The sequence below is a fragment of the Gobius niger genome (assembly GCF_951799975.1).
Source record: "Gobius niger genome assembly, chromosome: 2".
In the NCBI taxonomy this organism is placed as follows: domain Eukaryota; kingdom Metazoa; phylum Chordata; class Actinopteri; order Gobiiformes; family Gobiidae; genus Gobius; species Gobius niger.
The window spans coordinates 43,452,251-43,468,019 of record NC_136853.1 but is presented as its reverse complement, the minus strand read 5'-3'; the positions used below and the strand labels follow the sequence as shown (position 1 = coordinate 43,468,019).

General features: G+C 42.2%; 1 protein-coding gene across 1 annotated transcript in view; it reads left to right on the top strand.

Annotated features, from left to right (window-relative positions):
* The window catches only part of lrguk (leucine-rich repeats and guanylate kinase domain containing), a gene marked incomplete at its 5' end in the record, with an annotated part of 63,584 nt that extends 49,517 nt beyond the window's left edge, over positions 1-14,067 (top strand). Inside the window, 3 exons of the mRNA XM_079552198.1 lie at positions 2,196-2,264; positions 11,175-11,293; positions 13,700-14,067. Of these exons, the coding sequence (XP_079408324.1) occupies positions 2,196-2,264; positions 11,175-11,293; positions 13,700-13,896 (385 nt within the window). The 3' untranslated portion in view covers positions 13,897-14,067. The remainder of the gene's footprint in view (positions 1-2,195; positions 2,265-11,174; positions 11,294-13,699) is intronic.
* Positions 14,068-15,769: the final 1,702 nt, after the last annotated feature.

The window sequence follows — 15,769 nt, the reverse complement described above, 5'->3', positions numbered from 1 at the left end:
TCCTTTTAAAACTCACTGATAAAGCTGATTTATGTTTTTGCAATGCCATCCATTCAACCTGCATGGTCTCACAAATGCCATTCATGCACGCAGACGGGAGTCGGAATAAAAACAGCATGTTCCTCCTTATGAATGAAGTCGCTCATCTCGCTAAGCCGGCAGCGACTTACCTCACCTATTACCAGATTTGTGAGTTCATAACAAATCAATCTTGTACAGCTTCTGCGGCTTTGTCTGAATCCGTTCAACTGGTACAAAGAGGCAGCGCTTTCTCATTAAAGGAATAGGCCACCGTTTTTAAATACTGAGATATGTTCTTACCTTAGCTTAGACGAGTTGATATGTAGCTGTCTGGTCTTTGTGCGTGCCATAAACACAGCACAGACGGCGTTAGCATTTAGCCTCTCCTATTCTCATCTATGGCTCCAAACGGAGGTGAAGTTAGAAGCGACCAAGCTCTTCCATGTTTTCCCTATTTAAATATGGTTACATGAGCCTTTACACCAGGGGTCCTCAAACCTATTTCTCTGGGGGCCACATTATTGTTCCTGACTTTCATGGGGGCCGGACCGGGTTGGCTATAACATAGAATTGTATGACCCAGATCAACACTTTATTCAGGCTCATATTTGTTTTAATGTAGTGGTTTGCAAAAAATAGTAATCAAGTCTTCACACTTTGTTTTAATTTCCATTTATTTTTATTTACAAATAAAACATCATTATGTAATGTGACCAAAGTAATAACTTCTTACACTTGTGCTTTACAAGCCTGTGTCACAAGTTTCTCAAAGTACTGTCGTCATTGTTCATTCTCTCCACACTCTGTGGTGGTTAAGCTTCATTTACCACGTGGCTATAATGTGTTTATTTTCTGATCTCTTATGTCAGTGCCCTCTGCTGGACACCTGCGGAATTATTTTTTATATATTCAAATTGCCCCCTAGTGGCTGGAATGAGTGAACTGGTTATTTAGTAAAAATATCCTAACTCCGCACAGGAATGGGCTAGAGACTTACTTTTTTTTTTGGACATACTCAGGGATTTGTGCTCTACAAGTCAGGGGCCGGATGAGGACCCCTGCTTTACACGATCCAAGTATAGTCACACAAAATTAAACATGTCGATTTTCTAAGCGGATAAAAAGGGGAACTAATGTACTGACTATGTACTATGCCATCAATGGCCGCTGGCTGCTCTGCTTCGCGGCAACGACACTAGAGGCCGCCATTGCTGTAGTACCTCCATATAGCCGATAGTCTCCCATTGGAAAGCACTGGACATTAGACACGTGAAAAACAACTTTAGAGCCTGGTCCCTAATTTTCTTAAACTTTCTACAGCTCGATGTTGCTCTTGTGATAACGCTGGGGACCAGGCTGGTTTTCGTAAGAACATTTTTCTAAATCTCGTACTTAATGAGGGCCGGACTGTTAGCATCGGAGCTGCGCGAGCTACACGTCACGCCAGGGCCGAGTCTACAGTGAAGATCCCGCCCTTATGCCCTTTTGAGGAACATACTTTGTCAGAGTTGGGGAGGAGGAGTCTGTAAATCCGAGCGATCGCGATGTCGTCACAGGCATTTTACATTTTCATATTTGATAAACATTTTATTCAAATCCTATGATCAGCAAAAAACAATGTCCATAAACAGGGCGCTGCTTCTCCTGCGCTGTAACAGATCTATCATTTTATAAAACCGAGTTCGAGGCCTGGATGCATCAGCTGTAGCCGACCATTCACCAAAACATCCGGTGAAAATTGCGGATGTAAACAACAACAGCGATTGCTCGTATTGGGCACATTCTTCCTTGATTGAATGATTATGTTGCCACTTTGCAGAAGAACTTGAACATTTCCTGGTATATGTTTTGTGATGAGACGACCTGCGCCACTGTCGCCCACACAGAATAAATAGACTGGAGCAATAACTTATGGTAACAAAGGGCGTATATGCAGACTCCAGTCAAAGCTCTTTGATGGCACCATTAACATAACAACTATGCAATCATCAAACCGTAATTGAAGTATCTCTCGGTAATTACAACTGTAGTGAATCCGAAAATAAAACAAATGGATGTACGTTTGGCTTTTGCCGGGGGCCGCGGGCTTATGTGTGTGTGAAATTGCCTTTCCGTATGATTTACGCCTGTGAGGGAGAATTATTGAATCTGGCTCTGTTTTTTGTTTACCTCAGCTCCACGGAGACAGGCCCATCATCCCTGCTGAATCACAACCCGAGCGCGCACTTAAGTGAAGAGAGCAGGTACGCAGCCTTCCCACTCCAGCGCCGTGTAGCGACTTTAAAACCAGCTTACTCTAAGGCCGCCAGGTGATGTGAAATATGGAAATGTCGGGCTTTTTTTTTTTTGCACATAAAGCTGAACCCGGTAACTTGTTTATCCTGTTTTTGAGGCTTTTACCTCCTTGAACCTCCCCCAGATCAGCTTTATTATGAGGTCTCTCCATCACTGGCTTGTTGTTAGCCAAACAACGAGGAGGTGTGACACAATAAAGACAGACTGATGTATTGTAGGATTTTATTTGTTAACAGAATCAAAATTGCTGACATTCTAATTACTCATAATTACTTAATTATGTGTTGCTAAATGTGAGACTTGATAGAAATACCATGTTTACCAGACTATAAGTCGCTCTGAAGTATCAATCAATCAATCAATCAATCAATCAAACTTTATTTATAAAGCGCTTTTCATACCGAAAGGTATCACAAAGTGTTTTACAGATTACAACATTTAAAACAATGCGCCCGCACAACCTCCCATATATATACATTTTATATATTAGGATGAAATAAATAGATTAATCAGTTAAAGGCTAAGCTTAAAAGGTGGGTCTTGAGCTGCTCTCAGGCCTGAGCTCCTCCTCAGGTCTGAGCTCCTCCTCAGGTCTGAGCTCCTCCTCAGGTCTGAGCTCCTCCTCAGCCCTGAGCTCCTCCTCAGGTCGTTCCAGAGGCGAGGGCCGTAATATTGGAATGACGCCTCACCGTGAGTCTTTTTGTTGACTTTAGGAATAACTAGGAGACCCCTGAGGAGGAGCGAAGGGGCCGTGAAGGTTCGTAAGGTAAAAGCAGAAAGATAAGAAGGACCAAGACCATTAAGAGATTTAAAAAACAATAAAAGAACTTTAAAATCGATCCTGAAACACATGGGGCCAATGCAGCGATTCTCAAACCGGTGTAATGTGGTCCCGCCTCCTGGTCTTCGTCAGGACACGAGCTGCTGAATTTTGTAGAAGTTGTAAACCTGAGATCCTCTTTTTGGGGAAGACCAGAAAGCAGGGCATTACAGTAGTCGATACGACTGGTGATAAAAGCATGAGCGTCTCCGTGTTGGCCCGAGAGAGAATGGGGCGACTCTGGCGATGTTCTTTAGATGGTAAAAACCTATTGTTTGTTTATTGTTTATTTATTTCTTTGAACAGGGACAGTGTACAATATACATTAACCTCAAAGGGAGAGATGCATTGTACCAGGTTATAGCACTTGTGCTAATTTCCACCTGCAGTCCCTGGGCAGACTGATGTCAACAAAGTCATAAAAATACTGATACAGAATAATACATTTCCCCAAAAACAGCATTAAAATCAACACAGCATTAAAATCAACAAACCTATCTTTGTGATATCCTTAATGTGTGGAATAAACGCCAGCTCAGAGTCAAAGATCACACCCAGGTTCTTCACCTGTGAGGAAGGATTCATAGACAGTGACTGTATAAGTCGCACCAGCCAAAAAATGCATAATGAAGAAGAAAAAAACATATATAAGTCGCTCCAGAGTATATGTTGCACTAGCCTTAGTAACTACCTGGGCATGGATTCGTACCTTCGCACCGTTGACAAGCCTCTCCCGGCAGCACGATGTCCAAGCTCTCATTTGTGAACTTGTTCCTCTAGCTGTGGCCATCTCGCTTTGAGCCCGCGATCTCGCTTTTTTTGTTTTCTCCATTGTGGTAAGAGTAACGTCCACTTTTCGCCAGTCCCTCACAAGTTTCTCGCGCACTCCACACATTTTAGCTGCTGCTTGATTACCATTTTTAATCTTTTCAGTGGTGCAGGAGTAGCAGATACTGGTACACAAGCCTAGAGCGCCCTCTAGCGGCTGTCAGTGTGAAAATAACAAACACTGTGGATTATGTATTTTCACATATAGACCCTTTAATTGTTTGTAAACATTCCGGGCTTAGCTGGAGGCAGGAAGCTAGATTTCTACGTATATTAAGTGTGACGTCACGACTTCCGCTTCCGGGTACTAGCAGACTAGCAATATGCGAGAAAAAAACATTAAAAACTCTTAAAAACAACAATAAATATTTCTGAAACTCAACAGAGAGTTACTGAACTTATTTCTCAGACTCATTAGCCAAAAATCCCGCACCTACTGCTAAAAAAGTAATATTTACTAAAGTCACTACTTCCAGGGTTAGCGTAGCTGCTAACCCGGATATTACTTTTATAGCAGTAGGTACAGCCTTTTTGGCTAATGGGCCTGATAAATAAATATGTTCAGTAACTCTCTGTTGAGTTTCAGAAATATTGATTGTGGTATTAAAACGTTTTTTTAGTTTCTAGGACATCTGCGGACACGGAAGTAGAGCTGTGATGTTGATGCCATGTAAATTCCTATCTATTTCCATTGTAGCTGTTGTCATAGTAACGATAAACAAATGTCTAGCTGTTGTCGGAAATATCAGATAAACCTTATTTTATCGTCTCAAATGTCATTGCTCTTGTTCTGGCAGGACCACATTTTTAGTTGTTAGTTGTTATTTTTAGTTTTACACTTATAATCGCTAGTTTTAGTTTAATCTTATTTATCTCGATCACTTCCTGCCTCCAGCTGATGTCACTGATGATGTCAGCAGCGAAAGGGTCTTTCAGTCGCACCTGAGTATAAGTCACACCCCCAGTCAAACTATGAAAGCAAGTGTGACTTATCGTCCGGAAAATATGGTAATACTAAATAATGACCAAAACAAGGATAAATTGAGGAAAAATATATTAGAAACTTTGCACATTTTTAAGGTACCATGCGTTTCTAGGCTACTGTGTGAAGAAAAGGGAGTAAATCTCGGTCAGATGGAAAACAGTGATTTTGTGATATATTTTGACTTATGGCAATGAAGATATTCACAGTTGTATACTGTATGATGGGCGAGCAAACTGCTTGGGGAGCCTCTGCTTTATAAGATAACACAAGACAGGACTTTATTGATCTCACAATGGGGAAATCCACTTGTTACGTACATTTATACTGCAGTAATACATGGGATTTGTATAGCGTTTTTAAAGGACACGGAGACGCTTTACACAGGGGCGAGATAAAGAAAACAAACAAAGGACTGGAGAGTAGTGACAGTGATTATGAGTGATGTGCTTTGTGGAACAGGTGAGTTTTGAGCATGTTTTTCAAAGTTTGCAGTGAGCCTGAGCCTGAGAACCCCCCACGGTTCGGTGCGTTGATTTGGTGATGAGTTTCAGAAGGTTTAAGTCGGCCGAGCGGGGGCGGCTGGAGACGTGGCGGTGCTACAGGAGGTGAGTGAGGTGCGAAGGGGCCAGCAGAACCTTGAAGTGAATGCGCTGTTGTATGAATGCGAGTGGAGCTGCTGAAGAACAGGGGTGAGATGTGGGTGAGGAGGTGAGCGGCGCAGCTCTGTACATGTTGCGGTTTTTGGATGTCATGTTGAAGGGAGTCTGTAGAAAAGGTTATCACAGTAAATGCAGTATATGCTACACAGACCGACTCAAAAGACAAGTCTCCCGTCAGGAAAAAGCTTCACAGCACCGGCCTATAAAATGAGTAAAAAAAACAGTTTGGCTCCAGCACCGATATGTGCTCTGAAGAACGAGCGATTCCTCTTTTTATTGTATTTTTGTCCTTTTGAAAGATCATTGCTATTAGTTTTCAGATGTGTCTTCATCTGTAATGTTTTTGCTCATGTTGCCATTGAAGTTAGCCTTTTATGGTACAAATATAGCTACCTTGTGGCGCTTTCAATTATAACAATAATTTAGTGATACATTATGCTGCCCATTTTAAAGGGGGGTATTATGCAAAATGGACTTTTTCAAGCTTTACCTCATGTTATTATGTCATTCCCTCATTAAAAACATGCCTGAAGTGTTGCCTTGGCACATTCACATATTTTTGAGTAATCTGTAAACACTCTGATGGCGGCCATTTTAGGGATAGGTTTGCCTGAGTCCTCCTAGGAACGCCCCCACCTCCTGGAGACGCCTCCGAGCTTTCGTCACCAGCAGAGTAACCAACCACTGCTCCTCAGCAGAACCCCCTCCCCACTGATGCCACAGACAGCGTGTGGAGGGGGCGTGTCTAAAGGGTCAGAGGTTCTTAAAGAGACAGAGGCCTATTTCAAGACATTCACGACAGCCATTTTGAGAGAGACATTTTATACAAGGCAGTTATTCTAATTTACTGCATTTACAGACCAACAGAAGGTTTGGTCATCATTGTAGTGTGATATAGACTGGTGCTATGTGATTGAAAAAAGCATAATACCCCCTCTTTAAAGGAACCGGCCACCGTTTTTACACCTTAGCTTAGACGAGTTGATGCGTGCCTGTCTGGTCTGGCCAGTGTGACTGAAAATCTTTTGACTGCACTAACGTAATATCAAGTAGTTCACACATGTTGCCAAAGTCGTTTGAATGATATAAGGATATGGACATGCACAATTGCACCCAACAATACACATTTCTTATGACAACACGTTAGAGCTAAGATCGGGCCCAAAAAAATCAAGCCCGACCCGACCCGAGCAATTGACTTGAATTGACGGCTCGAGCCCAAAACAAACCCGACGTAAATGATTATTTATTTAATGCCCGCCCCTCTGCACAGTGCATTCATTTCAGCAGCACGGAGAGAGGCACGTGAGGTATGGCTGTCCAATACGTGAGGTACGCAGCGCTGCGCACATACCTGGGCAGACACACCTCTTCCGTCTCTCTCTCCTCCTCCTCCTCCACCTCCTCCTGCGCCTCCTCGTTAAACGCTGTCCTGAGAGAAAGAGCAAAGAGGGATCTTTGCGTAGCGCCATATCAAAGGTGCCTGGCCATGCTGACAACAAGCAGCACGTGCGCCCGCCCCTCGCCCCACCTCCCTCCCCCCCCAGCGCCGCAGGAATAGGTATAATCGTATTTTGTATCCAAAAGTCTAAGCCTATAGTTTAGATTTTTATTTGAGATTATAATGACAGTAAACAAAACAAAACAAAACAAAAAATTATATAAAGAACAAAATTAATCTTTGTGTCGTCTTTGTGCGTGTGCTCAGTCGTGATGTTGTTAGCATTTGGCCTCTCTTTCAGTATATTCCAATAGCTCCAAACGGGGGTGAAGTTGGAAGCCACCACGCTCTTCCACGGGCACGCACAGAGATCAGACAGGTACGCATCAACTCGTCTACGCTCAGATAAGAACATAGCTCAGCATGGAAAAACGGTGGCCTGTTCCTTTAAAACCTTCATGCCAACTCTGTCTCACAAAAAAATGTTAGTTGTTAGTAGGGCTGAAACAACTAATCGATTACTAAAATAGTTGTCAACTATTTCAGTAATCGATTAATCGTTTTCTAGTAAACACAGACTAAAATTGAGCAAAAAAGACAGGAAAATTATGTAATGTGGATGAAAACCTACTTTGTTTTTAAAGTTAGGGTCTGCAGTGTTTTGTACATTGTAAATTTCATAAATATCTGTCTTTGTCTCGTCCAATCAGAAAGCCGTAGTAGCGCAAAGAGCCTCCTACAAACGTTTACTTTAAGTTTTCTCCATCAACATGTCCTCAAGTGCCGCCACTTTAGCTTTATGTGATAAAAAAAAAAAATACAATTTCCATGCACCTTTCACAGCCAAGCGATTAATCGATTAATCGTAAAAAGGATCGGTAGATTAATCGATTACCGAAATAATCGTTAGTTGCGGCCCGAGTTGTTAGGTTAGAATTGTGTAGAATTATTACATTTCAAATGAAAAGGACCATCTCTGACAATGTGTACCGATTCAGCAAGAAGGCAGAAGCTAAAATACGAGAAAATTCAATACATTGATCTACGTATAACACTATTTTAAAAAATCGCCCTACTGTCATTGATTTTGGAGCCATGTTTTGCGCGTCATATCAAATCCTAGCCTTATACTCGCAGGTCTCCTCACCCCCGGCGATGGCAGAGACGTCAGACGCACTTAGCCGTGAATAAACGACCCTCTGCGTTGAATATTAAGTTGCACCAAAGCGTTGCTAGTTTTAATAACCATCATGCGTTTAGTTTTGTGTGTCTTTTCTCCCTCTGTAAAGTCACGGCGCTCGGGGGGGGGGGGGCCTTTGTGAAACACGCCATTCCCGCTAAGTCACCAAGCTGTTCATAAATTATTCTGTTACTCTTCATTGTGCATCGGTTAATTGTGTTTACATGCACAGCTTGGCTCCAAATACGGATTTAATCAGTCTCTCACAGCTACAGCCAATGTAACTCGTTCATTTCTCGCTTCCCCGGTACAAATTAGCATCAATTCCACTCATTTTATTTTCCCAGGAGGTGACATTTAGTGTACATTGCGCCGCTCTCAAAATTAATGCGCTCCTTATTGGGTCCATGAATCATTCCGGGAAAGACGAATTTGTCGGAGAATGTGCAAGTTTTGTCAAAGCTTGCGCATTCACAATGAGAAGCCCGAGAGCTGGATGTTTGCATTACTCACCAGCGCAGAATCTACATAAGGAATTGCAAGCATCTGGCACCATCAGTGGGATGTGCCTCAACCTGTGCGGGTTTTATCAGGGGTGCCGGAGCGTTTCTAGGACTTTCTATGTTTTCATTCGTCTAGACAAGTCGACGTTGAGCTCCGCTTGTCACTTTTGCTTCATTTGTAGCTTCAGAAAGCGATAGATTTCCTGCACCTGAAAGGATTCGAGGCTATATCGGAAAACTGAGGTGAAGCGGATAGAGCTGCATGATGTCGTGGCCGTTCACAACGTTGTTATATTTTCACTTCATCGTAAAACTGCGTATTGTAATCGTTTTCTCATTTTGCAAGAATGTGTTATTCAGCGCGGTAACATGTGCTCACTCTAAAGCAAGACAGACTCAAAGGGACTGTACAGAGTTTAAAAATGTTAAAAGTAAGTATTTTCATAACCCTACATGTTCCAGCCATGCAATGTTAATTTTGACAACATATTTTAATTTAGTTTTAGTCTTTTGACGAAAATGTAATTCGATTTTAGTTTAGTTTTAGTCAAAAAAATATCTTCAATTTTAGTGTAGTTTTAGTTGACTAAAACTGCAAGTAAATTTAGTCGACTGAATTTAAGACTAATTAAGTCGACTTTGCATTGATTCATCATAATCATATTTAATGTTGTTCCTCTGCTTCATGGAGCTGCTCCACATGAACAAAGCTCAGAGCTGATCCTTTGGCAGAGATTTTACATGATCTGAGGCTCTTTCAGACGCTCAATAGAAGTTTGGATGATTTTAGTCTCTCCTTTTCATTTTTATTTAGTCTTATTTTAGTCGACAAAATATCTGGAAATTTTAGTCACGGTTTTAGTCTCATGAGAAACTTTTAATTTAGTTTTAGTCCAATTTTAGTCGTCAAAAATATCACTTTGACTAAAATTAAGACTAAATATTTTAGTCGACGGAATTAACACTGCAGCCATGTCCTCAGGTCTATTCACCACAGCTGCCACTAAAAAAGTCACTCAAAAAGTTGTTTCTTTGGATCCAAAGTGTCGTCACGCACGATCTCAATATTTCGAACCTGCAGTTACGCGTAAGACCTGAGTAGGCATGAGGTGGCAGTAGTGAGTATAAAATGACCAACTTGCATCTAGTCCCTTTAAATCTTTGGGCCAGATCTTGTGGTGACACACGGGGCGGCGCAGGCTCATGGCGAAGTATTTTCCGAGTGGCGGCGCTACAGTATATGTGCCATTCGCCTCCGCCACCTGTGAGGGGGCGTCACAAGAGGAGGCGACTGCACTGATGGAAACACGGCTGACATTCACTTCCTTGTTTACATTGCGCTGTCTTGCGTTCTTCCTTCAACCTTAGGCTCTCACAGGTCAAACTAAAATCTTTCTTTACCCCATCGTGAGCTAAACGATGTTCATGTTTCGTGAGAAAAGGTTACAGCGTCGTGCCGTGCCGTGAACGCGAAACAAAATAAATGCACATGTTCACCCCGAACTCCCACAACCGCTTTACCGGCCGCGGAGTCGATCTGGTTGGAGGAAAATGTGTGTCTCCACCCACTTAAATGGCAAGATCACAAAATGTTTCGCTTTCGTCTGCGTTTTGAGACACAAGATCAGGCCCATAATGTTGTAAATGTGTCATCCTATCTATCCTTTTAACCCCCACCTGAACTGAGCACATTTTGCCCACTTGGCATTACCCAAATCTAAAAGGTTTATGAAAAAAGTGTCAAAACAGCAATGTAAATGAGGATGAAAAACACCAAAAAAGAGATGAAAGCACGACAAATACGCTTCAAAAATGTGACCAAAACAGAGGTTAGACTCTACAATTACAATTTATTTCAATATGTGATGACTTGATAACTGGAACTAAAAACAATTTAACTTTTTTTCATCAAATTGTGTCAAAAGAAGAACAAAGATCCAGAACACGTCTACAGTGGAGCCGAATAAGGAAACTCATGGCTTTCACTGAATAATACGAGTTTGTGCTGCCTATTATTACAACAACGACAATTTGGCAATATATTGTACAGCTCTATCTAAAAACATTGAACTGTTTTTTCTCTTAACCAGTTTTTGAAATAGCTGTTTTGTTGACGTCTAAATTCCTAACTCCCCACATTTTGGCCATAATCCATCCATCGGAGACCACAAGGCAGTGTGTTTGTCCCTCTTCTTTCCTCGACCAGAACATAAGACTGCAATCTCAAGTCACCTTTTATCTTCATCGTGACTTATTCCGTTCAGGAGACTTTCAGCTTCCTTTCTGATGTCTTGTTTTGTTGTTGTGTTTCCCAATGCCCAGCTCATTCTCATCACTGGACTCACAGCTATTGTCCTTCCTGTTTCCTCTCTCTCTGTCCCCGTCTCTCTCTCTCTTTCTCCTTCTTCATCTTCCGTGTCTTTTTTGTGCTTGTGTTGCCAGCGGCCCGAGCGACTCGTGTGCCAGCTCCGTGTTGTCTCTGCCCAGTTCAGCGGGGGCCCTGTCTGCTTCAGAGCCACTCGACAGCTCCGCTCAGGGACCCGCCCTGGAAACAAGCAAAGGTACAAATGCATTTGTTCTGCTATTTTTAGAGCAGGCACGACCACGAGAGAAACAAGAGATCGAGAGTGCAGCGCTGCGGCGTTCTGCGCTGAACGTTGTAGGACTATTCAGTGTCATAGCTGGCTTTGTTTTAAATATAGTTTGAATGGTTTGATTAAGAGTATTTTAACTTTAGCTTGAACGCTGCACATTGTCTTTTTTTACTCTTTTTAGTTATACGCTTTATAAATATTTTTCAACATCCTCGAGGGACCGGGTATTCTGAGATGGGAACAATTTACTTAAAATATCTTTTTATTGTTTTTGATATTGACAATATACAATAACAATGATGGTGCTATGAGCATTCAGTGCCAGAGGACTGCGCAAACTCTAAACACAGAGCCGTTATTTCCTATACGCAAACTATGCAAGGTGCGTAGGCAGGGGCGGACTGGCCATATGTCCATTCTGGAAGAGCACAGAAGGGCCACTGGCTCTCGGGCCGCCGGTCTGGCCTCTCAATTTTCTCAACCTCTAACCCCCCACCTTAACCGAGCTTTACCCAAATCCAAAAGCTTAAAAGAGAGGCATTGAAATAGCGACGAAAGCGAGGATGAAAAGCAACAAAAAAGTGACGAAAACATGACGACACGGCAATGAAAAAAGCGATGGAAAAGGAATTAAAAGTGACAAAAAAAAGTGACAAAATCACGCCAAAAAGCCACAAAAAAGTAATGAAAAAGCAAAAATGCAGTGATCACTTTTGTAGGCTTGGCTTTCAAATTAAGCGTTACACCGTGGCTTTCCAGTTGAGAAGCTTTTAGATTTGGCTAAAGCTGAACTCGAGAAAAGACACTCAGTTAAGAGGGGAGGTAAGAGGTTAAAATATCTTTGTGGAAGTGCTGCATTTACACTCACTTGGGTACTGTAGGGCCCCTGTCAAAACAGCAGCGATCGATAGTTTTCCTCTTAAACTCTTCCTCTGACAGCTCCCCCCCTGTTTTGCCCATTAGACGAGAAAGTGCAACTTTGCAGCTGATTTTACGTGTAAAATCACCAGGTCCTCTCCTCTTTGTGCCGCATGTATCATCCTGTGCTTCCTGTTTGTTTGGGCCAAGTATCCCTGGGATTGACCTGACAGGCGCTCCAGCATTGCGCCGTCCATGTTTTTTTCCAGAATGCGACAGGACTAGCTAATTCTCCTTGATTAAAGCTAGGGATGCACCGATACCACTTTTTCTAAAACCAATACGAGTACGAGTACTTGGATTTAAGTACTCGCCGATACCGAATACCGATACGAGTACAAGGCATTTTCTTCAACATTCTTACTTTTTTCACAGCAGATTGGTTTGTGATTAGTTAATTTACTCATGTACATTTCCTTAAGTAAAGTCGGCGACACATTTAAGAGCAGTTATGTTAGAATTGTGCTGATGCCATTTATTTGTTTATTTTACTTTCATTCAATATAATGTTTTATTTTTATTGCACTGTCCATCATAGACAGAAAAGCCCATGTCCAAAAGCTCCCAATGCCTGTGCTTTATTCATTTATATATTTTTATTAAACAATAGTATTGAGAAGTTACTTTAATGGTCTCTTTTCGTCTTTACTTCAGCTCCTGTAGATTTTCTCGTGTGTTTGTAGTAACTTAGCGAGCAGCTACAGCGTTTTCATTGTTCTGCTGCAGCTCATTTAAACATGCTGTATGTCTTTAATTTGGATTTTTTGAGGACTTTTTAGTCGCTGGGTTAGTTTTTCAGATGAATAAACCCCTGGGCATAAAACGGCGTCAGAATGGCCAAAACTGCTAGCTGCGAGTTAGCAACGTTAGCCTGTATGTTGTAAACACTGCAGACGCTGCAGCACTAACAACATTTAGCTCTGGTTAAATCCAGCTCAGACTCTGGTTTAGAGAGCGCAGTCTGTAATAAAGTCAGCTCTATGTGGATTATTGTATTTACACTAAAGAATTCTCCAGTTTGTTGCTTCTTCTCTCCTCAGCTGAGAGCTGCGCCTCGTTGGTATTGATTTCTGGTATCGGGACCTCATGAATGAGTACGAGTATGAGTACAAGCATGTGGTATCGGCCCGATACCCGATTCTGGTATCGGTATCGGTGCATCCCTAATTAAAACGCACCACGAGATTATTGTGATCGACCATTATTAAAATCACGATTAGATTAAAAGTCGATTTAATCACATGACTACTATAAGAGGCAGTATTCAGTAGGGATGTTTGCCCACTATCAAGAAGTCAGTTTGCAGCTTTGAACTTATAACAAATCTCAAGAAGTTGCTATGTCAGGAGGGAACGAATTTGAAACCAGACATTCTTTGACAATCCCTGTTTTTATTGTGTAAATAATTGAATACTTATGTATAATTGATCATAATCACAATTTCATACCCTACAGACTTGCCATCATCCCCAGAAGCCCCACATCCGAAGGCCGCTGAGAGACGTCCCGGGTCCAGCATGAACATCCTCCCTCCTATACCCCCCGGACGCAGGACCCCCCTCACCCCCAGCCCCGCCCCCTCCAACGCCCAGAGTCCAGTCGCCAAGGACACAGACGGGGGGAACAATGAGGGGGAGACTGTCAGTAAATAAATTCTACATGGCTCACACAATATACTGTAGGTCAGCGGTTCTTACTTTTATCTCTCCACGCACGATGACTCTTAGATTCCAGGTGACGTCATCTGAGGGGAGCTCACTGGAGGCACTGAAGCTTTGTGTAGACATTTGTTGTTGTCGTAATAAATTGACTTGATTTGTATAATACGAGCTTTTCCTGTGAAACCCGCCTGTCGGGTCCAATCAGGAGGGGAAGGGGAGGAGCTTGAAACTTATGAAAACTACGCGGTATTAGGCTTTCAAAAAGGAACTATCAAGTGAAGGTTATTTAAATGGCATGACGGCCATGGCTATGACAACAGCTGCTATAGATACAGACGATATCTCTGGAATCGCCCATAGGTCATGTTTGAAAACATTTAAGGGGGAAAACAATTTTGAATTTTTTTGAATTTTCTCTTATTGAAAAACTACTTTAACAAATGCTGAATTATGAATATTGTTTTCTACTAAATAATGATACAAAGTGCAAAGTGCTAAGTGGTTCAACAGCCCATAAATACATGAATAACGGAGAATGCTAACTTGATGCTACATGTTAGCATCGGGCTAATGCTAACGGTTAGCTAGTGCTTGCTACAACCGCCGTTTTTTCACTTCTACTTTTTTCTCTCTGTGACCGCCATTTTGTAGGGGTGTCCGAATGTCCAGAGAGAAAAAAGTAGTGCACTCGAAATTTCCCACGATGCATCTCGAAAAGCAGTGAGCATCGATGGTCACTAAACAACAACTACTTTTTTCTCAGACTCATATACAGTCACTATATAGGGAATAGGACATTCGGACACAGCCTCAGTGGAGATAAATGCTAACGGAGCAGCAGCTACGCTAACCCCGAAAGTACCGACTTTAGTAAATAATGCTTTTTTAGCAGTAGGTGTGGCATTTTTGGCAAATGAGTCTGAGAAAAAAGTAGGTTTAGTAACTCTCCGTTGAGTTTCAGAAATATTGATGGTTGTTTTTTTTTTCTCGCATGTTAGCCGGTCTGCTAGGACCCGGAAGCGGAAGTCGTGACGTCACACTTAAAGAGGGGGTATTATGCTTTTTTCAGCCACATAGCACCAGTCTATATCACACTACAATGATGACGAAACCTTCTGTTGGTCTGTCAATGCAGTAAATTAGAATAACTGCCTTGTATAAAATTGCTCTTTCAAAATGGCCGTAGCAAATAACTTGAAATAGGCCTCTGTCTCTTTAAGACGCTCCCTGACCCTTTCCGACACGCCCCCTCCACACGCTGTCTGTGGCATCACAACAACACTCCGCTCGTTGTCTCAACTGTATTGAAACTACGATCGGTGCATTTTTATTTTTATTGTTGGAAAGGAGCTTCTGTTTATCACTTTGTGAACAATGGCCACACAGGATATTATTTGGAGACGAACCTTCCACACCGGACGCTTGGAAGGGGCTCTTGCCTGAAAAATAACTGCTGTTTGGAGGCTTCTCTTTGCATCTGCCATGCCCTATGGATCTCTAACTATACCCCCATGGACGACACCAGGATCTGCAGGAGCCCATACCATTCAAAGACGGACATTATCTGTGCAGGTGGTCAATGTTTTTTCGAGGTTACCCGTTAGCTTGTTATAATCGACTACAGCTCATTGTTAAACCACAAATGTGTAAAGCCAGGCTCATTGTGTGATCATCGTAAAGGCTGCTTCGAGTAGTTGCTGCTTTTTTGACGTTATTTGTGCCTAATATGCTGCCTGTTTTCAATGAATGTTGTGAAGGTGAAGGTTGTTAGCTTGTCGCGGCTAATAGTGCCTTAGCTCCGGGAGAAACCACTCGGCTACGACTCACTGTAGATGAAATGTGAGCAATAAACTACACAATCAAC